At 67.7% G+C, this 25,819-nt stretch overlaps 1 protein-coding gene across 3 annotated transcripts in view; it reads left to right on the forward strand.

Annotated features, from left to right (window-relative positions):
* BAHCC1 (BAH domain and coiled-coil containing 1) overlaps positions 1–23,541 on the forward strand; it is a 54,833-nt gene extending 31,292 nt beyond the window's left edge. For all 3 annotated transcript variants that reach the window (XM_053660599.1, XM_053660601.1, XM_053660603.1), the window contains exons 4-28: positions 531–653; positions 3,051–4,790; positions 4,982–5,090; positions 5,373–5,581; positions 5,740–5,898; positions 6,090–6,325; positions 6,473–6,806; positions 7,759–8,592; positions 11,568–11,767; positions 11,896–12,032; positions 12,495–12,608; positions 14,551–14,665; positions 15,224–15,507; positions 16,180–16,358; positions 16,448–16,749; positions 16,965–17,060; positions 17,143–17,293; positions 17,386–17,500; positions 17,605–17,680; positions 17,778–17,886; positions 18,357–18,476; positions 18,621–18,797; positions 18,898–20,072; positions 20,718–20,954; positions 21,391–23,541. In XM_053660599.1, coding sequence (XP_053516574.1) covers positions 531–653; positions 3,051–4,790; positions 4,982–5,090; positions 5,373–5,581; positions 5,740–5,898; positions 6,090–6,325; positions 6,473–6,806; positions 7,759–8,592; positions 11,568–11,767; positions 11,896–12,032; positions 12,495–12,608; positions 14,551–14,665; positions 15,224–15,507; positions 16,180–16,358; positions 16,448–16,749; positions 16,965–17,060; positions 17,143–17,293; positions 17,386–17,500; positions 17,605–17,680; positions 17,778–17,886; positions 18,357–18,476; positions 18,621–18,797; positions 18,898–20,072; positions 20,718–20,954; positions 21,391–21,597 — 7,538 coding nt within the window. In that variant the 3' untranslated portion in view covers positions 21,598–23,541. The remainder of the gene's footprint in view (positions 1–530; positions 654–3,050; positions 4,791–4,981; positions 5,091–5,372; positions 5,582–5,739; positions 5,899–6,089; positions 6,326–6,472; positions 6,807–7,758; positions 8,593–11,567; positions 11,768–11,895; positions 12,033–12,494; positions 12,609–14,550; positions 14,666–15,223; positions 15,508–16,179; positions 16,359–16,447; positions 16,750–16,964; positions 17,061–17,142; positions 17,294–17,385; positions 17,501–17,604; positions 17,681–17,777; positions 17,887–18,356; positions 18,477–18,620; positions 18,798–18,897; positions 20,073–20,717; positions 20,955–21,390) is intronic.
* Positions 23,542–25,819: the final 2,278 nt, after the last annotated feature.

The raw sequence follows: 25,819 nt of genomic DNA on the forward strand, positions 1-25,819 counted from the left end.
GGGGACCCTTCGCAGATCTCAGTGTGGAGGAGGCCCTGCCGGCGGAGAGCCCAGGGCCGTGGCCTCCAGCAAGCTGGACGCCTGCCACAGCCGGCCTGCACCAGCCCCAGGTGCGGGCCGCCAGCCCCGCCCTGCCCACGCTCCCGGGGCCAGTGCGGAGGGGCCGGGAAGGCAGTGTCTGGCCTGCAGCTTGGCCTCTTCACACCCTGTGTCCACTGGGGCCCCTTCCTCCCAGAGCCCCTGTGGCCGCACCACTGCAAACTCGGTGCCACTGGACAGAGATGCCCTGCACTGCCCTCCCTTCGCTCCCAGCCCGTTGGCGGTGGGATCGGGGAGCACGGAGGGATGGCGTTAACGGAGCCAGAGTTAACAGGGTGCATTGATGGGCTGATTTCTCACGGGCGGCTGCTCACTGGGCTCCTCGGGGCGTCGGCCCCGGGCTCCCACTGGCTTCTCGCCTCCAGGGGACCAGACAACAGTGGGCTAACAGCCTGGGGGTGCCTCTGCAGCCCGGCCTCTTGCTTCTCTAGCTCCAGGGTACCCCAGATTTTCGGGGAGTCTGGCATCCACCTTCCTACCCATGAGCCACTTGGATCACCATGGAAACAGCAATGTTCTCTACGGACAGCACCGTTTCTATGGAACCCAAAAAGGCAAGTGCCGGCTTCGGGGCTCCAGGGTCTGGGTGGGGCCTAGGTGCAGGGCATCCTGGGGGCCCGCCCCTCTGGGTCTGGAGGAGGCTGGGCCCATTTCTCAGGCCCCGAGAGGATTCCAGCTCTGGACCCCAGGGCCCCAGGCAAGCAGCGGGTTCCACGGGGCTCGCGTGCACCGGGCGGCACAGCCAGGCCGTCTGGAGCTCAGGTGGAAGCCTCTCAAGTGACCTGGGCCCGGGGGGCCGGCTCCCTGCACCCTCAGCACCGGGTCTCGCCCTGCACCCCCACCCGCAGCAGCCCAGGGGTCCCAGGACGCTCAGGTGGGGTGGCGGAGGAGCCCGCACCTCCTGACTCAGGGGGCAACGCAAGGCCAGGCCCCACCGCACACCAGGGCAGTTCGGCTAATGAGAAGTCAGGGCTGGTGGGGCGGTGGGGAGGGCTGGCACACGTACCCATTCACCCGTGCGAAGCCCTGAGGGCACGACCCTAGACGGAGCTTGCAGCGGACCTGCGGGCAGTGGCAGGGGCCTCAGCGCCCTGCCCTGGCTGGGGTGCTCTCCCCTTTGCCCGTGAGAAAGGTCTCTCTGGGGTGGTGCCCAGGAGGCAGGGGACGTTGGGCTAGTTACTATGTTTCGGGTGAGGTGACAAGTGATATGGACTTGAACCGGGACCCGAGGCCTCATGGGAGGCCCGGAAGGGGCATGAGGGTCAAGGGGCCCTAGGCACACCCCCATGACCCCAGCTGTGGGCAGGGCACAGCTGCAGAGCAGAGGGACCGGGGCGCCTTCCCAGAGGGGTCCTTGCCCCTCTGGGCCTGGACGGCAGCAGAAGGCTCGGCCTCGACCCCGCCCAGGGCTGGCAGCTGGGACTGGTGCGGAGAAGGCTGTGCCAGCACACAGGGCCAGGAAAGCCCCCTGCCCCAGCCAGGGGGCGGGCAGACGCTGCGTGCTCTGCTGCCCAGAGTACAGCCCCTCAGATGGAGAGCTGGCCCCCAGACACCCGCCTCAGCTGGCGAGTGCAGCTGTTTTGACAGCGTCTGTCAGGGGCGAACAGGTGGCCCCGGCCCCAGAGCCAGGGACCCCTCTGGGCAGTGGGCCCTGGCGGCCTCTCCGCTTTCAGCGTGGTGGGGTGGAGCCCCAGCCAGGGACGCTTGGGTTTTGGAAACCTGGCTAATTAGGTTCCGCCTAGGCTGCCCTTGTTTTAATTAGCAGGAAACTGACAGGGAATTTACACAACTGAGGACAGTTTTACAAGTTCCAAATGTTTTTTGGTTCCCCCTCCTCTGCTCCGTCTCTGTCCCGGGGCTCCAGGCCATGCGTGCTGCCTGTCCACCGCCCCAGCTGGGTACAGAGCGGGGGGTCCCCAGAGGTGGTAACCTAGCCCCAGCTTGGGGAGCACTGGGTATCCCCAGGGCTAGCTGGAGCCCCATGAAGATAGCAAGACCTGGGCAGAAAGCATCGCCCCAGGCCAAGGGCTCAGGCCGGACCGCAGGCACCGGGAGCAGGGAGGGGGGTGCACCCACCACCCACCACCCACCAGAGTGGATGGTCCAGGAGCTGCGGGGACGTTGAAAGCCGATAGTGGGCCAGGGGTAGGGACAGCCAACCGGGACCTTCCTCCTGTCCCCCTTCCTGAGACACCCACTGTGGCGATGAGGGGGCAAGGGCCTTGCAGAGGGTTCAGGAGGTGGGTAAGCGGGTCCCCACGCCAAGCCCAGTTTCAGGCACCTGTCTCCCCAGGCCTCACTCCCTCCGGGGTGTGGGCACTTACAGGAGCCCTTGGCCGTCGTCCCCGGGACACAGTCCCTCCTGCAGTGGCCCTCACACAGCCCCATGCCGCCTGCCACATGCACGGCCCCGGCCTCCGCGGTTTTAGGGCCCTGATGACCGTCTGCAGACCTGGGCTGAGGGGAGGGGGCGTGTGAAGGGCTAAACGGGAACGAGAAACAAATGCAAAAAAAACGCCGGACCAGCTTCCTGGTCTCCAGCTTTGCCTGTCTCCCCAGACCCCACCCATGGGCCCTGTCTGCTCCCGCTGGGTAGGTGTCCGGGTGTGGGGGGATCAGCACCTTCGCCGCTCCTCTCCCGGGGTCTGAACGTGAGTGAGAACCTTCCCGAGGGTTGGGAGTCAGTGCGTGGCGGGGTCAGAGGGCTGCGGGGGACAAACAAGTTCTGGAGACAGGCGGGGGGCGAGCGCCGCCCCAGGGCAAGGGTGCTTAACGCTCTGAACTTCCCACTTAAAAGTGGTTCAAGGGGTCCATTCTAGGTTACGTCCATTTTATCGTTTTAAGCCTAGTTCGGACAGTAACCCTGGGCCGCTGCCGGCCGACGCGGGGTGGGAGCGGTTCGAGCTCTGCAGCCCGGCCGCCCGCTGACCTCGGCTCCCCCTGGCACGCAGATAACTTCTACCTGCGCAACCTGCCCCCCCAGCCCACGCTGCTGCCCACCAACCACAGCTTCCCGGGCGTGGCCCGGGCCGCCCCCAGCCACCCCATCGGCTCCTGCAGCCGTGACCGGGGCGAGGCTGCCACGCTGCAGAAGGGCACCAAGGAGTTTGACCGCTTCCTCACGGGCAAAGAGCTGGGCAAGGAGAAGGCCGGCAAGGCTGCGGAGGGCAAGGAGCGGCCGGCGGCGGAGGAGGACGGAGGCAAAGAGCGGCACAAGCTGGTGCTGCCCCTGCCTGCCGAGGGCCCCTGCAAGGAGAGCGCCGCCCCCAGGGGCTCCTGCGAGGGCCGCCCCAAGCACCTCGCCTCCTGCCTCCTCAACACCAAGGTGCTCAACGGCGAGATGGGCAAAGCCACGCTGGCCAGCTGTGCGGGCGGCGTGCTGGTGCGACCCGGCGTGGGCATGGTGGCCTCGGGACGCTGCCCCAAGGAGGCGGCGGGGCCCGCGGAGCCCGGGCCGGCCTTCGGCGAGTGCCTAGAGAGGCGGCAGGTGCTGCAGCACCCGGGGTCCTACGCCGGGCCGCCCCCGCCCCTCAGCACGGCCGCCAGCTCCTTCCCCTGCCTGCAGCTGCACGCCGGCCCCGAAGGGCTCTGCCCACTGCAGGACAAAGTGCCCCGGGGCCTGAAGGCCAGCGGGCCCACCTTCGTGCCTTCCGTGGGACACCTGGCCGACAAGAGCCGCTCCTTCCAAGGGGCCGAGACCTGTGCTGTGGCAGGTGAGGGCAAAGACCGGCACCCGGACGGGGCCTTGGTGCCTGACCATGCCGCACCCTACGGGGTCTCCTATGCCCACCTGAAGGCGGAGGGCAAGGGCGAGCGGCGGCCAGGGGGCTTTGAGGCGGCCCTCAACCCCAGGCTAAAGGGCCTGGAGTATCTCCGCAGCACAGGCCCGGAGGCCCCCTTCCCCGGGCTCCCCACTGGGGGCCTGGACAAAAGCAACTACTTTGAGTTGCCCGCCCCCGCCCAGGACTGTCCCCGGCCAAGTCACCAGGACGTTCTGGGGGGTAAGGTCGCCCAGGCCTGCTGCACTCTAGAGAAGACCACTGGCAAGGAGGTGCCCACGGGCCCCCCTGGGGCCCAGAAGGTGGCCCGGATCCGGCACCAGCAACACTTGGTGGTCCCGGAGATGGAGCCAGGGGGCGGTGGGGCCGAGTCCAAACGCAAGTCCCTGGAGCTGGCGTCTCTGGGCTACGGCGGGCCCCAGCTGCCCCCGTGGAGCGTCCAGTCGGGCCAGGGCGCCGCCACGGCCATCGGGGAGGAGCACAAGGGCAGCGCCTACCTGGACCCCTTCGGCAGTGGCCTCCAGCAGGCGGGCCTCCTGCCCCAGGACCTGCCCGCCCCGCCCGACGAGGTTTCAGCCATGAAGAACCTACTCAAGTACAGCAACCAGGCCCTGGTTGTCGGCCAGAAGGCACCCTTCGTAGGCCTGGGTGGTGGCCTCAAGGCCAGCTGTGCCCAGCAGGATGTGAAGTGCTCAGCTGCCAAGGCCTCCAGCCAGGCCCCTGGTGAGGTGGAGAGGCCGGACTGCGCCCGGAGCCGGGAGCACGAGGTCCCGCACGGCGATGGAGAGGTGCGGCAGCCCCCTGTGGGAATCGCGGTGGCCTTGGCACGGCAGAAGGACACGGTGAGCCGGCCAGAGACGGTCTACGGCACCAACACCGGGCGGCCAGGCAGGGCAGCTCCTGCCTTCAAAGGTACGGCCCCACCCTGGGAGAGAGGCCTGGGGAGTGCCGCACCCCCACATCTTCGGTCCTGACTGCCCCGCCCCCCCAAGCCCAAGGCTTTCCTCCCCATCCCCCACAGCCCCTGGAGGCCAGCAGTGCCTGGTCGACCCCCAGCCCAACCTCCCCAACCCTGTCCCTTCTGCCACTTCCGCCCCGTGCAGCTGGCGGTGGGCCCCGCCCCACCCACACGCTGGACTTGGAGGACGAGGAGGAGCGGGCGCGCCTGTGTGAGGACCGCCGGGGGCTGGCCGGCCGGGAGCTGCGGCTGCAGTAAGAGCCAGGCGGGCCGGCAGTGGGGGCGGGCCACGCCTTCTCGCTCCTGTGGCCAGGGTCCAGCGGGGTGCCCTGTGGGCTGGGGGACTGGGCTGTGCACCTGTCCCTGGCCGGGCTGGGGTTTCTGCCCCTGCTGTGGTGGAGCCCTGATGTCGAGCCCCGGCTCTCCCCGAGGCCCACTCCTGGCTCCCTCCGAGGCTGATGGCCACAGGGTCGGTGGGGGAGCAGAATGGGTGCCCAGCCGCTATCCTGAGCCCCTTCCCACCCTGTGACGTACAGGGACAACAAGGACCTCGTGGAATTCACACGGATGCACCCGTCGGGCGGCTGCCCCCGAGACCTGGCCCCTCACCTCATGATTGCTGGCGGCTCCTCCCTGCAGAGCAGCCAACTGGGCGGCGACCCGGCCCCCCACCCCCATTCTGCTCACCCCCCGTGGCTGCCCCGCACCCGCAGCCCCTCCTTGTGGATGGGGGGACATTCCTACGGTCAGTGTTCGGAGGGCAGCAGGGACTTGGCGGGCAGGGCTGGCCCAGAGCTCACACCCTTGGCCTGGTGTGAGAGGCCGCGGAGCCCCAGCCCCAGCCCCGACGGCGTGCTTGCTTCCTGCCCCACGCCGCCTCACCGCTGTGCCTCGTACCCCCAGGCCTCGGGCACCCCGCCCTGCACCAGAACCTGCCCCCCGGCTTCCCCGCCTCTGTGCCCGGCTCCGTGCCCTCGGTCTTCCCGCTCTCCCAGGACGCTCCCACACAGCTGGTCATCCTGCCCTCAGAGCCTGCGCCCCACACTGCCCCCCACTCGCTTGGTAAGGGCTTGCTGGGCCAGGCTATTTGCTTGGGGGGGGGTGTCTGGAGCAGCCCCTTCGGGGGTTGGGGCAAGGAGGAAGCAGGGAGGCGGGCGAGCTCGCGGGGTGCAGAGGGCCAGCCGGGGCGGCTGGGGCCGCAGCTGGTGCCCTGTGCCTGCTGGGGCTGAGGGCTTCTCTGGCCCTGCCCGCAGCTGAAGTCATGGACCAGGCCTCGCTGTGGCCCCCCATGTACGGGGGCCGGGGCCCCGCCTCCCACATGCAGCACCCGGGCCAGCTCCCCATGTACTCGCGGTCCCAGTTCCTGCGACAGCAGGAACTCTACGCCCTGCAGCACCAACCTCAGCACCAACCTCAGCACCAACCTCAGCACCAGCCGCCGCCGCCGCCGCCGCCGCAGCAGCAGCAGCAGCGGGCCCCCCAGTTCCAGGTACCAGCCCGGGGCCTGCTTGGTGGGGACCCAGGGCTCTACTCCCTCCCTGCTGTGGCCTGGCCCAGCCCGGAGTCCCCGCACGATCCCCCACCTAACGCCCTGCACAGGGGCCGAGCCGGGCTGAGCCTCTCCCCCACCCGGCAGCGGAAGCCCGAGGACCAGCCCCTGGAGCCGCAGGAGTCCGCCCAGGAGAAGGCCCTGAAGTCCACCCACAAGCCAATTGCCTTAACCCCCATGGCCAAGGGCACCCCCTCGCCCACCACCGCAGGCCCCGCCAAGCCGTCACCCTGCTGCCACTCTCCCACCCAGAAGCCCCCCATCAGCTGCCCCACACCGCCGCCGCCGGGTCCCGCCGCCCCGTGCACTTTATCCGGCTGCCTCGCCAGTAGCCCTGGGCCCGGCTCCCAGCTGCCCAGCACTGAGGACAGGGGCGGAGAGGGCCGGCGGGCCGGGGCCCACCTCAGCACGCTGGAACCAGGTGAGGCCTTGAACCTCTTCTGGGTGGGCAGAGCTGAACTGGGGTGCTGCCTGGTTTGGCGGCTGCGGAGGTGCCCTTTCCCACCCTGCCCCCTGGGAGGGCCTGGGGTAATGCTGTCTGTCCCCTGCTCTCTCTCTTCCTCCCTTCCCACAGTCCTGAGTGACCCACTGAAAGAGCACTCAGGGTCCCCACCGTCTCTTTAAAGCCTGTGGCAAATGGGACGGGACAAGGGTCAGGCCCAACTGGCCAGCACTGGGCCCTGGGAATGAACAAGTGTCTGGCCCGAGGTGGACAGTGGCAGGACCACAGGGCCGCAGCCACAGGCCCTGTCCCAGCCTTGAGCTGGGCCCGAGAGCTTGTCCTCAGCCGTCGGGCCAAAGATGCCGCCCACCTGGTCCTGAGGTGAGGAGGGGGCCTGCACGGGGGGCTCTGGCCCGGCCTGCCGCCGGCGGCTACATCATTCTCCCTGAATCAGGCTGCGAGTCTACACTGGGAACCCGTGTCGGACATAAAGGCTGTCCCACCTGCACAATAAGGAGACTGAGCCAGCAGAGGTTGTTGGGGTTTTTAGGCTTCTTCCCCTCCTTTGTTTTATTGCAGTTAATGGGGCATAATGCCTCCGATGGGCTGCTGGCTTGTTCTGATTCAAGGGAGCCCCTGATTCAAGTTTCTCCTCCCTTTTCTGGGGAGTTAGCCACCCCGTGCTACACCAGAGATGGTCCCCGAGGGCACAGCAGGAGGCAGGGCTCACAGCCCTCCTGCACGCGGAGCTTTCCTGCTGTCCCCCAACATAACGCGCCCAGTTTCTGCCTCACCCGTGTGCAGGCAGAGGGCTGGCCGGAGCCCCTCCTTCCCGGTGCGGGTCTGAGGGGTTTGGGGCCAGCCTCGCCCCATCCGTGTCAGGGCCCCCCGGGCCGCAGCTGCTCCCCTGACACCCCCTTTTTGTTTGCAGATCTGCCTCTTGGACACACGTGCCCTGCGGCCAGCTCGGGCTGCTTCTCCCTGTCCCCCAACGTGCACTCACCTGACCTCTCGGACCCCAGAACTATGCAAACCCCTGCCCTCAGGGCCCGGCCTGAGCCAGCAAGGACGCCTGTGCCCGGGGAGCCCCCCCGCGGAAGCCCCCAGAGCCTGGAGGAGCCTGGGCTGCCCTCAGGGGCCAGGGAGGCCCCCCAGGACCGTGCTGCCATCCCCCGCCCTGCTGAGCAGGGCCCCCCGGAGAAGACGGCAGACCCCAGCCCACTGGAGGGGCTACAGGAACTGCGATGTGGGGCCCTCCTCCAGGGAGGGGGCCCCGAAGCCACTGGCCTGGCTAATTCTACTCAGGGAGGGGCCCACGAGGAGAGGACTACTCGAGAGGGGGGGGAGGAAGGGGAGCAAGAGCCCTCACCGGGGGCTGATGGCCAGGCCCTGGAGCAGCAAGCGGGGAGCCCCCGAACCCCGGCCCAGGCCGAGCAGGGCAAATGGCAGGCCCCCGGCGAGGTGGGGCCAGAGGAGGAGGCCAGGTTTGAGGGTGGGGAGCTGGAGGAGGAGGAGGACTGGGGGTTAACTCCTGACGACAGCCACCTGCCCAGGGTGCTGCTGGGCCTGGATGCTCTGGTGGCAGCCACCATCAACCTCGGGGACTTGCCTGGTGTCAGCCTGCTGGACCCTCAGCCCCCTGCCGTCCCTGGGCTGCCCAGCACAGCCCTCCCGCCCCCCAGCTCAGGGACCCACGGCATTGCCCTGCTCAGCGAGCTGGCCGACCTGGACTTCCAGCCACAGAGGAGGGAGCCGGCCCTGCCAGGTGAGTGCCGCCGCCGCTGCCCCCCTGGGGCCCCAGGAGCTCGCCCTTCCAGCACGGGCTCGGGGTCAGCCGTGGCCCCCCACTGCTGGAAAGCCGAGTGTCCACCCGTGTCACCCCCAGCCCTGGCTGCCAACTGGTCCCCAGGAGCCGGTCCCTTGGTGGCAGCAGAAGGACTCCAGGCAGCACCCTGTTGCTGTGGGTGTTCGTGACACCCTGGGGGAGGCTCCGGCTTGTCCCCACCTCACACACGGGGATGCCAGGCCCACGGAGGGGTGGGGGGTGAGGCGGCTGGACTGAAGCCTCGCAGCCCAGAAAGGGGGGACGTGTGCACGTCCCCTCTGCAGGCTTCCGAACCCCAACTCCGCCCTCGGCCTCCTCGGCTCCCTCCCAGGGCCTGAGCAGGTCGTCTGCCTTGCTCACTGGCTCGGACACGTGTGGAGCCACCTGCAGGACGGGGTGCTCCGGGGCGCCCCTCGGCTGCCGCAGCCCGAGGGCACAGGTGGGGGCTGGTGCTGTCCCGCAGTGAGGCGCAGGGTCTGAGGGAGCCGCAGATGGCCCTCCCTGCCACCCGGGTGCCACAGCAGGAGAAGCCCCTCCTCCTGCCCCACAGGGAGCCCCCGGGCCAGGTGTGCGCTGCGTTGATATTTCCAGAAAGAGCCCAGCGAAGTCCTTGGCTTGCTGGCTCCTCTCTCCAAAGCGAGAAGCTCCCCAGCCCCCCCAACGGCCGCCTGGATCTTTCATGCCTCACGGAGATAAAGCGGACATTCCTGTAAAACGTGTCACTCCCGTGTCCCCTGCACGGGGCCCGCCTTGGCGCCAGATGGGGGCAGTGGCAGGGAGAGTACGGGGCGAGCCCCTGACGGGCAGGGCCCAGGCTCCAGGGTGAGTGTGGCTGGCCAGAGGGTGCGAGGCCACTGGTCAGTGCAGCCAGTGAGTGTGGACACCTGCCTGGCCAGCCCGCCCACCCCCTGAATAAGCCCTCCCGTGGAGACCGCATGTCCCAGGGTGGGCGCTGCAGCGGCCAGGCTGGGTCTCGGCCCATCTTCCCCTCCGGGCCCAGCCCCTCCCGGTGCGCCCACCCTCCCTCAGTCCCAATTAAGTGGCCTGGGCTCCACGCTGTTCCCTGCACACGCGGTGACCGCTGGGCTGGAATTAACCAGGAGGCGAGCCCCACCCTCTGGCAGGACACACAGAGAGCAAGTGGGAGAAGGCGGGGTGGGGTGGGCGGAGACCAAGGACCCCAGGGGGACAGCGGGGCCTCCTGCCCCTTCCCCTTCAAGGGTCCCCTTCAGAGAAGACCCTTGAAGCCCCCCTGGCTGGACAAAGCAGTGGGTGAAAGGCCAGGTGGGGGGCCTAGGAAGTGGGGGTGAGGAGGCACCAGTCTGCAGTGGTGAGGTAGCCCACAGACTGTCCGCTCCAGGGCCAGGGCTCAAGTCCAGGATGCCCAGTGCCCCCTTCGACTGCCCCCCACACCTCCTCTCCCAGCATGCCGAGCCCCCCGTTTTCCCTGCCCTGCCAGCCACCACCGGCTTCTGCCATCGCCTGAGTCTGCGGAACCTGAAGCCTGCCAGGGCCCTCCAGGGACGGGGTGAAGGCCCCCACCCCAGGCTCGGGGCATACCTGTCATTGTGTCCCCACAGCCCCCAGAGAGTACAGAGCCCTGTAGGGTGTCGTTTGGAGGCCGGAGAGGACCCCTCTCCCCCAGGTTCACCCCAGGAACTGTGGGGTGTCAGCAGGCTTAGCATAAGGAGTAGGGGGCCTCAGGGAAGACTGAGTCGGGAAGGGGCGCAGAGGGGCTCCCCAGGAGACAGGGGGACCCTGCAGAACTTTTAGCTAAAACTTGGCTTGCAGAGATCGCTGCCTGGCTGCTGGGGGTGGGGCAGCGCCCCCCAGCGCCCCACTCCCGGGCACTGTGGACCCAGCTGTCATCTCTGGGTGGAGGGTCTCCCGTGGCCTCGGCCCAGAGCAGATGTCCAGAGGTGTGAGCTTCCAGCTTGTTCCATGGCTGAGGGTGGGTCACCGTCCTGGTGCCACCACAGCGGTGGCCAGGCACTCGCCTCGCAGTGAGCAGGTGTCTTCCTGGGAGGCCACTGGAAGCGGCGGGGTGGCCTGCCCCCCTGTGGGCGGGCGTTTCACTCATCTGCCCATGTCCGTGCGACTCCTGGTTCCTGTCCTCCTCCACCAGGGGCCATCTGTCTGTCACTCTAATTTCACAAGCAAACTGTCCCAGTTCGGCCCTGTGGCCGGCCTGTGTGTGTCCCCACTGTTCTCCACACGTCTGGTGTCCCTGCCCCACACTGAACCTCCGCTGCCCCAAGTCAGCCCTTCTCCCAGGAGCCCAGGGCCTCTCCTCGGAGGATGGGATTAGAAGCCAAGTTTGGGGTGTTAGCTGTGCCCATGTTGGGGGTGTCGCTGCTCCCAGGCTCTGCCTGAGGGCGGAGCTGGCCGTGTGTTCTCCCGCCGAGACCTCTGCCTCAGCCACCCGGCCCCTCCCGGCTGCAGCTCCTCCTGGGGGCCGCCCGCCTGTGTGCCCGCCCTCGTCTCTGCCTCTGGCCCCTCCTGGTGCTTGCCTCGGGTCCTGCATGTCCACTCTGGCCTCTCCCGAGTGACACTGGCTGGGTGCTGACCCTGCGGGAGGCTGCCCCCCTCTGACACCCCAGGTTTTCATAATCCCGGGAGCAGGCGCGAAGGCCCAGGCACCTCCGTTACAAGTGTGACAGGCACGGCTCTGGGCCCTGTCCTTGTGCCATCCCAACGGGCCTGACCCGAGGTAGCCACGGGGGACGTTGCCCCCACACTCCTGGTCCCACCGAGGTGGGTGCTGGGTGCGTACCCCGCTGTTCAGGGCCCACGCCCCTCGGGTGCCAGGCAGCCCCGGGGCATCTGGGCCGTGCGAGCCGTCCGGAGCCTCTTTCTTGGAGGGGTGGCGTAGGCCCGCCTCCCCGCCCCCGAGCTCACCCTGGCGTTCCCCACAGGGGAGGAGGACGTGCTGACCTTCAACCTGCAGCGCCTGGCCACGCTGGCCTCGGCCTGGTCCCTGGTGGAGGCCGCAGGCCTGGACGGCCCCGCCTCCTCCGCCCCGCCCTCTGCGGCCGACCCCTGCAGGGCTCCCCCGCTCACCCCCCGGATGCAGATCCTCCAGCGCAAGGACACCTGGACCCCTAAGAGCAAGCCTGTAAGTGCAGGGCCCTGGCCGCCCCGCTGCCCACTACCCTGACCCCAGGGGACCTCTGAGCGTCTGGCTGGCCACCCACCTGCCCCACGTGGGGCCCCGGTGGCTCACAGCCCTGCTCCTGCCCGCAGGTGTGCCCGCTGAAGGCCGCCATCGATCGGCTGGACACACAGGAGGTGGAGATGCGTGTGCGGCTGGCCGAGCTGCAGAGGCGGTACAAGGAGAAGCAGCGGGAGCTGGCCCGCCTGCAGCGCCGGCACGACCCCGAGTATGGCCCAGGCCGGGGCGGGGCGGCCTGGACCCCGGGGGGCCTGGATCCGTGCCACCCAGCCCCGGGCCGCTGCCCCGTGGTCAGGGGTCAGCCCAGGCGTGCCGCACTGAGCTGGGCGGGAAGCTGGGACCTGGGAGCCATTCCCCCAGCACGGGAACCAACTAGGGTGGAAGTGGGGGTGGTTCCTGGCAGGAGAGTGACCAGCAGAGGCCAGTGTGGGGACAGAGGCTGGAGGGGGCTTTGTGGGCGTAGTTGTCTCAGGGGTGGACATCCCCAGGTGTGTGCAGGACTCTGGGACTGGGAGGTAGAGAGCTCAGGGACGTTGGTCCAGCCATGACCTCCGTGTGAGGGCTGGGCTCCCAGGGCCAAGTCTCAGGAAGGCCAGTGCCCCCAGCTGCCCGACCCCATCAGGGAGCCAGTGTGGCTCTAGCCCCTGACCTCCCCTCCTGTGGCCACCAGGAGGGACGAGAGCTCACGGAGCCCAGCGAGGCGAGGGCCTGGCCGCCCGAGGAAGCGAAAATTCTCCAGCCTGCTGCCCGCGCTGCGTCCTGGGGGCGATGTCAAGAAAGTCAAGTGAGTCCTGGGTGCTCTGGGCCCCTCGGGCCGGTGGGCACCTGGCGGAGTCTGGGGGCTGCAGGCTCCCCTCCACAGCTCCCCCCCCCCCGAATTCTGGACCACCCATGTGCAGTGGACAGAGCCCGGCACAGAGTCCCCTCCATCTGCCCACTGTCCACCCTTGGCCTGCCCTGAGCTCCCTTCCTCTTGCAGCCACAGCGGGCCTGGAGCACGGCCACGCCAGCTGCACGCACCTGGCCACGGCGGTGCCCACTGGCGCCCCGGCCCGGCCACCCCCCCCCCCCCGCATGCGAGGCGGCCTTGCGTAAAAGCCTCTTTATCTGCGCGGTACAAAGTCGTCGGTCACGCTGCGGCACTGCTCACGGCTGCCGCGCGATGTTATTATCCATTACCCGCACGGCACGATCGTTGCCGCACTCCCCGGCCTGGATAATTGTCCTTCTCGGCTACAAATTGCCTCTCCCGGCAGGCCCATTTGCATAAATCCTCCGAGCTCCTCCAAACGCGATTGGCGCGGGCATGGGCGCGCTGCATCAATCCTCGTGATTTGGTAATAATAGTTAAATCGGCACTAAATGGTTCCTTCAATTAAGACGGAGGCAAAAAATTAATCTCGGGGCTTTATGTCACAAAACATTAGCAAATGCAGAGAAGGTTACGGGCAGGGGGAGTCCTTGGCGGCTGCCGGCGGGAGGGGCACCATATGGCTGGGGGGCCTCCCAAGCCCTCCCTCCTCCGCCCGGCCCAGGTGTCACCCTGCAGGGGGCTCGGGGGTCTTCTTTGAAGGCCAGCCAGTACTGTGGGGGCTGCTGGCCAGGGGCCCTGCTGGGGAGGCCGCCCCGCACAGCACTCGAACAGCCTGGCACGGAGCCGCCAGCCGCACGGGCCGGCCCTGGAGCCCACACGGCGCCACCTTCTCCCCGGAGCCCGGAGGCCAGGGCCTGGCCCTGCGGGGAGGTAGCAGCCTCAGGGGAGGGAGGGCAGCCAGGTCCAGGGCCCTACCTCCCCCAGAATCGGGGCTCCCTCCTGCCCACTCTCCATCCCACTGTGGGCTCTGCCAAGCTGTAGGTGCTTGGGCCCAGGCGGGAAGTGGGACGGCTGGGGTGCTGGGGACCAGTGTGGCTGCAGGCCGGCCTCGCGCCTGGGCTGCTCTCTGGGCAGAAAGGTAAAGGCAGAGTCCAACCATGCAAGGCCAGGACCCTCAGCCCCCATCTGTGACATTTCAATTACCACCATATGGGTGGGGGAGGGGCAGTGAATGGCCCAGCACCCCCCCCCCCATCTGGGAGAGGACAGGCAGCCACTGCTGGCCTCATACGTGTGGGGTTCAGGGAAACTGAGGCTTGGCGGCCGAACTTCCCAGGCCCCATCTGGGACATGGGTGGCAAGGTGCAGGGTCCTCCCCCTCGAGATCCAGAACTGAGGGCAAAGGATGAAGCTCTCGGGGGCCTGAGACCAGCAGCAGGGGTCCCTGGGCGCCGGGAGGTAAAGCCTGGGTGTAGGTCTCCCTGATGGCCGCCCTCCTTCATGCAGCTGGAGGACAGCCCGTTCTCAGAGCCACACCTGGCGCCTCTGGGCCTGGCAGCTGGACTTTGCACTCACCTGGGGCCTCAGCCTTGCTGAGAGGCACGGTCCCCCTTTCCCAGTTGAAAGACCAAGGCCACGGTCCCACTCACACTGTGGCCCCGCTGCCCACGGAGCCTGGCTTCTGGGCACTGGGCCACCTGCCCAGTCAGCAAGCAGAGGGGACGGGCAGGAAGGCAGATGTGGGAGGGGCTCAGCCCAGGCTCAGCCCGCTGTGTAGTCTGTGCCCTAAGGGAGGAGCCTTGGCTAGGAAAGAAGTGGGGCCCTCACAGGGGCCAGGGGGCTGCACCCTTGGAGGGGTGCCCCAGTGTGCCCACATCTGGCCCAAGCCCACCCCCCCCTCCCCCACCCCCAGGGCGCGGCCCAGCCTGAGCCTGCTGTGTGCCGAGCTGCAGGACGGCGAGGAGCCCGTGAGCAAGCGGAACCGACTGGAGAAGGGGGTCTACATGGGCCTACAGGCCGGCTCTGCGGTGAGTCCCCCCCCCACACACACACACCTGGGGCTCAGGGTGTGGGATTTAAGGCAGCAGGCCGCAAATGGTCCCCATCCAATGCACAGCTGGGACCCCGTGCTCGAGTGAACCCATCGTGGTCCAGCCAGTGTCCGGCCCCTCACAGCAGGGGCGGTCCCTGAACTCGCAGGGCGGCTCCAGCTGCCCATGCGCTGTGACGCCCACCCACCCAGGGGTGTCATGGGTGCTTTGTGGGAGTGAGAGCCCCCAGGCCACAGCGTCAGGCACATATGCGGGGTGAGGGGGGCATGCACAGGTGGGGCCACAGCCCTGCCCCACCCCCTTCCAGGGCCCCGGGAAGCAAGGGTGAGAGTTGCATCTGAGCATTTTCTCACGTCACCCACTCCCGCTAGAGAAGGAATCTGGTCCCTCTGCCCAGGACGCCTGCAGACCCCTGGGCCTTCCGAGCCCCTCCCCCCAGCCCAGTGCGGTTGGGGATGGGGCAGGGCACGTGCCACCATCGGGCCGGGAGTGTCGGTGGGGCCAGTGCGCAGAGCTGCCGCCTGCCGTCCTCAGGAGAAGGTCCGGTGCAAGAAGAGCCGCAGTCAGGGAGAGCTGGCGTCCGCAGTGACCCACAAGGTCGCCCAGTTGAAGCCAAAGGTCAAGAGCAAGGGACTGCCTGCTGGCCTCAGCCCGTTCCCAGGGGGGCGCATCCGGAAGAAGCTGTCCCGAGCCGAGAACACCAAGGTGTCCGTAGCAGCCAGACGCCTGCAGCCGGAGGGTGACAGTGGCGGTGGCAGGGAGCTGACACCCAAGCTCCTGGCCGAGGTGGCCGCGGCCAAGGCCACGGAGGCAGGCAAGTGGGTCTACTGGGCCGCCAAGACCCCTGGGCTTCGGCCCCTCCGCGGCTGGGCCCTCCGGCTGTGGAAGGAGGCCCCTCCCTCGGGCAGCGCCTACAGCTGTCCGGCCCACCCCCGCCCAGACTGGGGAGGAAGAGGACATCCCGGAAAAGGGCTAAAAATAGCTCTTCTCCGGTCTCCGGCCTCTCTCTCTGCCGTGTCCGGCCAGGCTGACCGGGAGGGTTATCTGGGCCCCAGCAAACAGGTCCAGAAACGGGGGCCTGGAAAAACCGACACTTCCTCCCCAGCGGCCAGGCCTGCCTGACGGGGAACAAAGGGAGGGGGGCCGAAGGGGAAGGTGACCTGCAGAAGAGCAGAAAGGGGCAGGGCTGCCCTGGGGGGACCCCAGCGTGCACGGCCTGACCCCCACAGCCTGGGTATCAGAGAGGAAAGCAGGCAGGGAAGCGAGGAGGCTCAGATGTCACTCTTCCCCGTCCCTGTCCACCACCCTCACCTGGACACGTGGCCCAGGTGCCTACCCCCCGGAGCAGCCGCCGGCATGACAGTGACAGGGCCCCACTCACAGCGCCCCCAGTGTGTCCACACAGTAATACATGGTCCGCTTCCCGGGCCCTGCCCCAAACGGTGCTGCTGTGACGCCCCTGATCTTGACCCCCACCTTCCCCTAGGCAGTGGCTATGACAGTGAGAACTGTGAGGGCCACTTGGGGACAGAAGTGCTCCCCGCGGAGCCCGGGCTGGCGCTGCCTGCTGGGGCCAGTGGGGCGGTGCTGGGGCCCTCGCCATCCTCCGTGGTCAAGATGGAAGCCAACCAGAAGGCCAAGAAGAAGAAGGAGCGGCAGGGCTTGCTAGGTAACCGGGTGGCGAGGGGGGCTGGGGTGGCCTGGTGCTGGGGCTCCAGAAGCTGGAATCCCTGCCGTGGTCCTGGCTCTCTCACACAGGGGCCTGCCGCCTGTCCAGCCCAGAGAGCGAGGTCAAGATCAAGAGGCGAACAGTAAAGGCCAAGGTGGGCACCAAGCTGGAGCGGGCGCCAGGGCGCAGGCCCCCTGGAGTGCCAGGCAAGAAGAAGGCCCAGGGCAAGGCCAAAGGCAGCCTTCGCGCTGAGCCGGGGGCCACCCCCAGCCGGGACGTCCTCTTCAGCTCCTCGCGGGCCTTGCCCTGCCGGGAGGAGGGCAGCCAGCTGGCCAGCGAGCGCCTCAAGAGGGCCACACGCAAGAGCACGGTGCTCCAGCCAGGGCTGCGGGTGAGTGCGGGCAGGCGCCCCCACCATCAGCAGGCCCCCCCCCCGGGGGTCTCGGGCCGGTGGAGCAGGTGCCGGCTGGGGGAGGCCTCCAGGGTCCCGGGTCTCCATCACTGTTCACCACGGCCTGTACCGGGGTCAGCCCAGGGATGGCGTGGGCTGGCCGCGGGTGGGGGGGCTGCTGCCAGCCTGTCACAGCTCCTCCCACTGCCCCGCAGCGGAAGAACGGGACCCTGTCCATCACCCTGTCGCCCCGCAACGCCAAGGCCGTCCTGGGGAAGGGCAGGAAGGCCAGCAAGGCTGTCAGCAAGCAGGTAGCATCCTCACCCCGCCCCTGGCACCCAGTGGGGGTGCCCAGACCCCCCCTCCAGGGAGCTGACCCCTCCGGCCCCACAGGGCAAGGGCCGGGCGGTGAGCCGGCTGCTGGAGAGCTTCACTGTGGAGGACGACTTCGAGTTTGATGACAGCAGCAGCTTCTCTGAAGAGGAGGAGGAGGAGGAGGAAGAGGCTAGTGGTCCCCTGAGCTCTGAGCAGAGCGCTGCCCTGGGTGAGAGCGGCCTGGAGGGGCGCTGAGTGCGGGCGGGGCCGCGGCGGTGGGTGGGCGGCGGCGGCGGCGGCTCTGACAGCCCTGTCCCCCAGCACGCTCCTGCACCATCCACAAGGAGGACCTGCAGGACGGCCTGCCCGTGCTCATCCCCAAGGAAGACAGCCTGCTGTACGCCGGGAGTGTCCGGACCCTGCAGCCGCCCGACATGTGAGGCCGGGCTGCGGGCAGGGTGGGGGCCGAGGCTGGGGGGCTGGGGCGACGGCCGTGGACCCTCAGGCCCCTCTCACACCTCCCCGTCCGCGGCCCCTCAGCTACAGCATCGTCATCGACGGGGAGAGAGGCAACCGGCAGCGGATCTACTCACTGGAGCAGCTGCTGCAGGAGGCGGTGAGGGGACCCCCGCCCGGCCCTCCCGAGGAGCTGGCTGGCTGCTCCCAGCCCTCCCCGAAGCCTGCTCACGCCCCCGCCCTGGCTGCACCTGCAGGTTCTTGACGTCCGGCCCCAGTCCAGCCGGTTCCTCCCGCCCGGAACAAGGGTCTGCGCCTACTGGAGCCAGAGGTCCCGCTGCCTATATCCAGGCAATGTGGTCCGAGGTAAGCCATGCCCACGGCCCCCCCGTGAGCCGGCCAGCCCCTCCCTCAGGCCAGGCGGCAGAAGACAAGCTCCCTGGTCAGCAGGGAAAGGCGCGGGGGGCGGGGGCAGGGGTTCCGGCTGTCCAGAGGCCTACAGGGGAAGAGAGCCAGAGCCCTGGTCCCAGAGGTTGTGGACTGGTCAATGGGCCCAGCTCCTCTGGGGTGAATCCTGACCCCCCGGGTAGGGGGCATGGGGCTCCAACCCCCTGTGGGGTCTCACAGGGGGACAGACAGGGTGGTGGGGGCAGGGTGGCCAGGTGTGCATGTGCACACGTGTGGGGGAACTGGTCCCGAGTTCCTGTGGGTGCCAGGGGGTGGGGGGTGGGCATGATGCTGCCCCCGCCTGTCATCCTGTCATCCTCTGGCTGCTGGGAGAGCACCGCGGGCCCTGAGCCTGGGGCTGCGTGCTCAGCCAGGCCCCCTGTCCCCAGGCAACTCCAGTGACGAGGAAGAGGACCTGGACTCCGTGGTGGTGGAGTTTGATGACGGGGACACCGGCCACATCGCCATCTCCAACATCAGGCTGCTGCCTCCAGACTTTAAGATCCAGTGTGAGCCGGGACCCTGCCTGCCCGGGTCGGCCCCACGGCTGGTGCCAGGCTGGGCCGCCTCTGTGTCCAGCAGGCTCCTGAGGAGGGGCCGAGGGGGGCGGCCACCCCGGGGCCCAGCACTGAGACCGCCGGTCCACTCTGCAGGCACAGAGCCCTCACCGGCCCTGCTGGTGTCCGGCAGCTGCCGGAGGACCAAGAGAGCTTCCTGCGAGGCCCCCCCGGCCAGTGAGCCTGCTGCCCCCAGCCTGTCCCCCAAGGTGCACGAAGGCCCCGAAGTCTCCAAGGCCCCAGGGAGGAAGCCCACCAGCAAAGACAAAGCTGGTACTCAGGGACTGGCCAGAACTGGGCGGGGGTGCTGCAGGGGGGCAGGGGGGCGGGGGGGAGGGAGCTCTCTCATATCTCTCCCTGCCCCCCCAACCAGGCAAAGCAGAGCTCCTAACCTCAGGTGCGAAGCCCCCCACGGGGGCCTCCGACCACTTCCTGGGCCGCCGGGGCAGCCCACTGCTGAGCTGGTCGGCGGTGGCACAGACCAAGCGGAAAGCCGTGGCGGCAACAGCGGGCGGCAAGGGGCCAGGCCTGCTTCAGAACCTCTTCCAGACCAACGGCGGCACCAAGAGGCTGCGAGCCCGCGAGGCGCTGTTCCCCGTGCACAGCGTGGCGGCGCCCGTGTTCGGCGACGGCCTCCGAGCCGCCTCCTTCAGCAGCCTGGCCAGCTCCTACGCCCCCTTCGTGGGTGGGGCCGGGCCGGGCCTGCCCGGGGGTGCCCACAAGCTGCTGCGGGCCAGGAAGGCGGAGCGGGCCGAGGTGGAAAAGGGCGGGCGGCGCCGGGCGGGTGGCGAGTTCCTGGTCAAGCTGGACCACGAGGGCGTGACCTCCCCCAAGAACAAGAACTGCAAGGCGCTGCTCATGGGTGACAAGGACCTTGGGCCCAAGCTGGGGCGGCCCCTGCCCAGCCCCAGCTTCGCGCACCCGGCCCTCCTGGGCAAGGACAGGAAGGGGCGGGCGCCCGTCCACCCCCTGCCCGTGGGGCTGGCGTTGCGCAAGTTCGCGGGCCAGGCCGAGTACCCGCTGCCCTGTGACAGCGACTGCCACAGCTCCTACTCGGACGAGGAGGAGGACGGGCCGGGGCTGGCCCCCAGCGTGCCCCCCCGCTTCCTGGCCCGCCTGTCCGTGTCCTCCTCGTCCTCCGGCTCGTCCACCTCCTCGTCCTCGGGCTCCCTGTCCACCTCCAGCCTCTGCTCCTCGGACGAGGGTTCCTCCTGCAGCTCGGACGACGAGGACCCGGCCCTGCTGCTGCAGACCTGCCTCGCCCGCCCCGTGCCCGCCCTCCTGGCCCAGCCCGAGGCCCTGCGCTCCAAGGGCGGGGGCCCGCACCCGCACGCCCAGCGCTGCTTTCTGTCCAGGGCCGCCGTGGCGGGCGGGGGCACGGGCCCCGGCAGCGGCAGGTCCAAGCTCAAGCGCAAGGAGGCCCTGAGCTTCTCCAAAGCCAAAGAGGGTTCGCGGAGGCAGCGGCTGCCGTCCGTGGAAAACCGGCCAAAGATCTCTGCCCTCCTGCCCGCGCGGCAGCTCTGGAAGTGGTCAGGGAGCCCCACGCAGGTAGGTGGCCCGTGGGCAGGCGGCACGCGCTCCTGCTTCACGGCTCCCTCTGCTCTGCTGTTGCGGTTATGCGAGTTCATCTAAAAAACTGGGACACTCGGGGGAAGGACAAAACGCCCACCTGGACCCAAGAGGCCAGTGCCCCCTGTGGCCCCTCCCCAGAGCCCTGGCTCTGCCAGTCTGACTGTGGAAATGGGGGTGCCCCAGTGCACGCCCCATGTTTGGTCCTGTGGGTCTCCCCGAGCACCTTTCCAGGTGGACAAACCACGCGCAGGGCTGGGCAGGGCCACACAGACACTGCTGCACAGACACACGCGTGCTCCTCCGTGAACACACTGTGGTGGGCCCGTTGCAGCCCACAGCTTTGCCCTGGGAACTGCGCTGCCGTGCACATCTCACGGGGTTTGGGCCCCCACCCTCAGAGATGGTGTCCAGCACAGAGCCCAGCGCGGCCGGCCCCGCCCCGCCCTGGGGAGCCAGCCGCAGGGCCACCCTGACTTGCCCTTGAAGCTGCCCACGCCCACCTGCCCACACATAAGACACACCGTCTGTCCCCCAAACTCCCTCTCCTCTGCCTGTCCCGCCACTGCCCGTCCTGAGGCCCTGGCCCCCTCACCACACCCAGCCTCCGTTGTCTCCCTGCAGAGGCGCGGCATGAAGGGGAAAGCCCGGAAGCTGTTCTACAAGGCCATCGTCCGGGGCAAGGAGACGCTGCGGGTCGGGGACTGCGCCGTCTTCCTGTCTGCCGGCCGCCCCAACCTGCCCTACATCGGCCGCATCGAGAGCCTGTGGGAGTCGTGGGGCAGCAACATGGTGGTGAAGGTCAAGTGGTTCTACCACCCCGAGGAGACCAAGCTGGGGAAGCGCCACAGTGACGGGAAGGTGGGGGCTGGGGCACCGGGGGCGGGGGGGGCGGTGTGGGCAGCAGCCAGGACAAGGGGGGCGGTCACCTGTGAACACCCCCTCGCCCCACACCTTGAGACCTCGTGGCCCAAGGGTGCGCAGGCCCCTCCCTGCCCCACCCGCACGGTTCCCCGGGAAACAGTGGTTTCAGCCTGTGGGGGCTGCACCCCACAGCAGCAGACAGCTCCCAGCAGGTTCCACCCCGCAGCCTGCCCCCAGAAACGCCCCAGCGCCCCCTTGGGCCTCCCTGGGCAGAACCGGCGTTTGGAGACAGTGTCCCCCCACCCCGGCTGCACCCTCCCCACGGGGCCCAGGCTCCCACCACAGTCCCAGGGCCTCTGTGCAGAGCCGCAGCCCCCAGGGCTCCCAGGCCAAGGCCGCCCCCCGACGCACGAACCCCGCCCTCGCCCCGCAGAACGCCCTGTACCAGTCCTGTCACGAGGATGAGAACGACGTGCAGACCATCTCCCACAAGTGCCAGGTCGTGGGGCGCGAGCAGTATGAGCGCATGACACAGAGCCGCCCTCGCCAGGACCGGCGGGACCTCTACTACCTGGCGGGCACCTACGACCCCGCCACGGGGCGCCTGGTGACAGCCGATGGCGTGCCCATCCTGTGCTGAGCCTGCACCTGCCCGGCGGCGCCCCAGGCACCTCGGGTGGGGAGCGGCACCGGCCCCACCTGCGGAGCGGGAAGAGGGGAGAGCGAGCAAATATGCAAACCCACTGAGGCGAGATCCAGGCTTTTGTCACTGTCCCTGGAAAGAGAGCGCCCGGGCGTCGGAACCCGGCCCTGCCCGCCGCGGTGGCCGCAGTGCCCTCGGGGCCCCGCCCAGGCGCTCCGCTCCCCCATCAGCGCTCCACGAGAGATTAGAATCCAAGCCATATTTTCCCCAGTACCTCCGACTGTCCCCCACCAGGGAGAGCAGAAATCAGGTGTGTCGTCTATTTATTTCTCTGTGTAAATAGTGTATTTCTTTGGGGAAGTTTTATGGAAAAAATAGTGGAAAAAGATTTCTTTTCCCCCACGTGTGTGATGAGGGTGTATGTGCATGCGTGTGTGGTGCGTGTGTGTGCGTGTGTGCAGGGATTTTGTTCTGGGGAGTTTTCTTTGAAAGTGCACTGTTGCCCTCAGCCTAGCTGAGTTCCCACAGGGCATCTGTGGCCACAGAGGCAGCAGGGGCCGGGCCTGAGGATGGACCAGGGAGGCCCCCACTGCTCCCGCCAGTCTCGGGGATCAAGGGTGGAAGGTGGAAGTTACACTCGAGTTTGTTTCATTTTAATCCATCTCTGGGGAGAAGGTGGGCAGGGTGGGGGGGCTGGCCAGTGAGGCTTCCACAGGCAGAGGGGGCTCCTGAAGCTCAAATGAAAGCCAGGACCCCCGCCCGGAGTGCTCCGGCAGCCACGAGCACCTTCCCTCAGAAATGAACGAGGGCGTCAAAGTGTTGGTGTGAAAAAGTGACGCTTCGATTTCCTTTCCGGAACAGTCCGAGTTGTTTCTGATCTCCCTCTGCCCGGCCATCGCTCAGAGCGGGGGAGACGACCAGCCGGGTCAATAGGAGGGGCCTTCCTGGGCCTTCTCCAAAGCTCTCTGGCAGGGCTGACGCCCCGAGCAGGGCTCTTGCAGCGGGAGTGGTCCCTCTGGCCAACACCCCAGCCCCGAGCACAAGCAGCACCTTCGGGAGCTGTTACCCCTCTGCCCAGCGCCCTGGGTTCCAGTGCCCGCTGGGCATCCTGCAGAACCTGTCATCTCCTCACTTCTCCAGAAGCCAGGAGGGACAGACAGGGCCCGCCGGACCTGCGGCCTGATGGCCTCATCCTAGCATGCACTGAGGGCCAGGTGTCCCTCCAGGCGCCCCAGGGAAGCCCCCCAAGTTAGCCGCCACTCCTTAGGATGAGCTCTTCCGTGACCCACAGACATTGCCCAAGGTCCTGGGAAACAAGGGGTGTCGGCGGGTACCCGACACCCCACCCCTCCCCTCTCGAGCCCCCTTTTTTTCTGACAAGGAACCCTCCCACTGCCTGGAGGGCCCTTCCTCCTGCCCCCAGCGTCTCTACAGGAAGCGCAAGAACCTGGAGGGGTTCCCCTGCACCCCAGCTCCCCTCCCCCACCCCGCTCCCCCTTCGCCTCCGCACGAGTGCAATATTTCATTCCTGGCGGCCGGGCAGGCGGGAGGCCTGATGAAGCTGGCGGAAGGGCAAGGCAGGAGCCCCAGGAGGCAGGAGGCAGGCCTAGCAAGGCGGGCAGAGCCGGAGCTCTTTGCCCGAGGGGGCGGGGTGGGGCCGCGGTACTGCAGGGCCTGCGCCCTTCTCCCAGCCCCCACCCCCCAGCAAGAAGTTCTGTTCTGCACCCTCCGCCCCGCCCCCGCTGCGTCTGCGTCCGGTGCGTGCGACACCCGACCCCGGCAGAAGCTCGGCTGTTGTAAATGTGTAAACTAAGAGAGGGGTGGGTTTTTTCAATGTAAACACTAAAAACAAACAAAAACACAAAGGTTTTATGAACAGCAAACTCTATGTAAATGCATTTTAGTATTAAATTTTTTATTGATAACTTGCTTAAGAATAAATATATGAACTATTGTACAGGTTCTCCGTGGTCTGGAATCCTGACTGCGTCTCACTGTGGGGTTTCTGTCACACAGGGGCTCCCTGAAGGTCCCAGGGTGCAGGGGTCTCAGCAGACCAACGGAGCCAGGCCCTGGCCTGCCACCCACCCCCACCCCCCACAATAGCCCAGCAAAGCCCTCAGGGCCTGGGGCTGGGTGGGACAGATGACCAGAGTGGGCTTGCAGTGACCTTGCCTTTAAGCTGCCCCAGGACGAGGGTCTGTGGCCTTATAAGTCCCACCTGAGAGAGACGGATGTCCAGCCTGGACTAGGCCCTGTGGCCAGGACGGACACCCCCCAGGGGAAGTGGGAGGGTCACCCCCACAGGGCACAGGCGCATGGGAAAGGGAGGTCACAGGGAGGCTCTGAGGCCGGAGAGGGGGTAGGGCCAGGCAGGTTAGGGCTGACACCCCTCCAGGAGCCCTGATCCTGAAGCTGAGGGAGGCAGAGGCCAGGGCAATGACCCCCTGTGTGGAGTAGGGGCGGGGTGTCCCTGTCTACTGGACCAAGGCCACATGCACCAAAGGCTCAAGGCAGAGGGTCAGCGGTCAGACTGAGACCCTCACTCTGCAGTTCCGGGGTCAGAGTTGGAGGGGCCAAGCCCCTGGGGAGACAGCTGGTACCCAGAAAAAGGCCCTCAGGGCCCAGGGTGGGAGACCGGTACATAAGCTGGGCTGGGGGCAGGGGGTGGGGTCCCACCGACAGCCCCAGGCATGTGGGCGGGTGGGGGTGAGCAGAGGCAGGTGGCCATCGGGACACAGCAAGTGGGGGCTGCAGCAGGATTCAGTGCGTCCTCAAGGGTCCCTTCCCACCAGCCCACCTCTCCCTTTCCCTCTCTCCATCCAGAGGCCTCCCCGACCCCCCTGAACTCAGGCGGCATGACCCCCTGCCCTCCCCCGGAAAGGCCCAGGCCAGGGGTGGGATGCGCTCGGGAGGCTGCAGAGCCCCGGGGGTTAAGTGCGCAGGCCCACACTTTGATCGAGACGAATGAGCCCGCACGTGAAACGCTGAAGCCAGACAAACGGCGCACCGGTGAGTGAGGTCGATGAGAGTGATGTTTTATCAGGGAGAAATGACAGCCCGGCTGATTGCAATTCGTCTTTAATGCCACAGACCGATTGGGGATGAGGGGCTTTAACGGTCTAGGCCCCTGCGGCCTTGACCCAGTGGGGACCAGGAAAGGGTGGCTCTGTGGTCCAGCCTGCAAGGGGGCATCTGGGCACTCAGTGGCCCGGGGCTGATGGCCAGCCTGGTCCCTGGTGGCCTCCTGAGTCAGTGCAGCAGTGTAGAGGGACCCGCCACAGGGACCCTGGTTGCCAGCTGACAAAGTGGACGGCAAGGACATCACACTGGAAAGCTGCCTCCCCTGCCACCAGGAACCTGGGTGTCTCAACACCCCACGCACAATCTCTAGCCGGACCAGTGCAGGTCAAGGAAGGCCAATGCCCCTCACTGTCCACCAGCAGCCAGAGTGCCATTGGCAGGGAAACGGAGAGGCCCAAGGGACTCAGGCCTCCAGAAGTCAGGCCTGGCGTCCCCACCACAGCCTGGGGCCTCCATGGCCCGGTCTGTGTGGTATGGTTCCTGACCTGCCCACCGATGAGCCCACTGGCGAGGTTCCGGGGAGGCTGCGAAGGCATTTCCAGACCCCCATGCTGGGGGCCCTACCTTGGCCTCCCCATGCCTCCAGCTGGGAGCTTCGCACTCCAGGCAGGCTGCCTCCTCAACGCATCCCATCCAGCAGAGACACAGCCGGGAGTATGGGGACATGCACAGGTCCCAGGGCTGGACAGGGCCCCTCGGGATCCCACCCCACCAAACAGCTCAGGAGCCTGGCTCTCCCCCATCTGGCAATTCCTCAGGACCCCTCCCAACAAGGGTCCCCGTGGCTATTCTGGGGGCTTCCCTAGGGGCGCACAGGAGGCAGAACAGCGTGCCTCTCTGACAACATTTGAGGAGCCTTCCTCCTCCATGAAGGAGAACTCCCAGCAGGGTCCTCAAAGCCATGCCTCCCTCACTCACCAGCCAAGGAACCCAGGGCCCAGCGCTGAGAAAGGCAGCGTGATAGGTAGGCTGGGTAGGAGTCATTTTTCATGGCATCACCTCAAAAACACTGATGTGCAGAACACCCCATAGGCCTGGGTCTGCCGCTCAGAAACCGCAGAGTCCCAGACAACAGACCCTTTGCTTTGGCTGAGTCGGGGGGCTGGGATCAGGGCTCCCCCCAGTAAAAGCATCC

Source organism: Artibeus jamaicensis, unplaced genomic scaffold (assembly GCF_021234435.1).
Source record: "Artibeus jamaicensis isolate MK-2021 breed Jamaican fruit bat unplaced genomic scaffold, CSHL_Jam_final contig_2259, whole genome shotgun sequence".
In the NCBI taxonomy this organism is placed as follows: domain Eukaryota; kingdom Metazoa; phylum Chordata; class Mammalia; order Chiroptera; family Phyllostomidae; genus Artibeus; species Artibeus jamaicensis.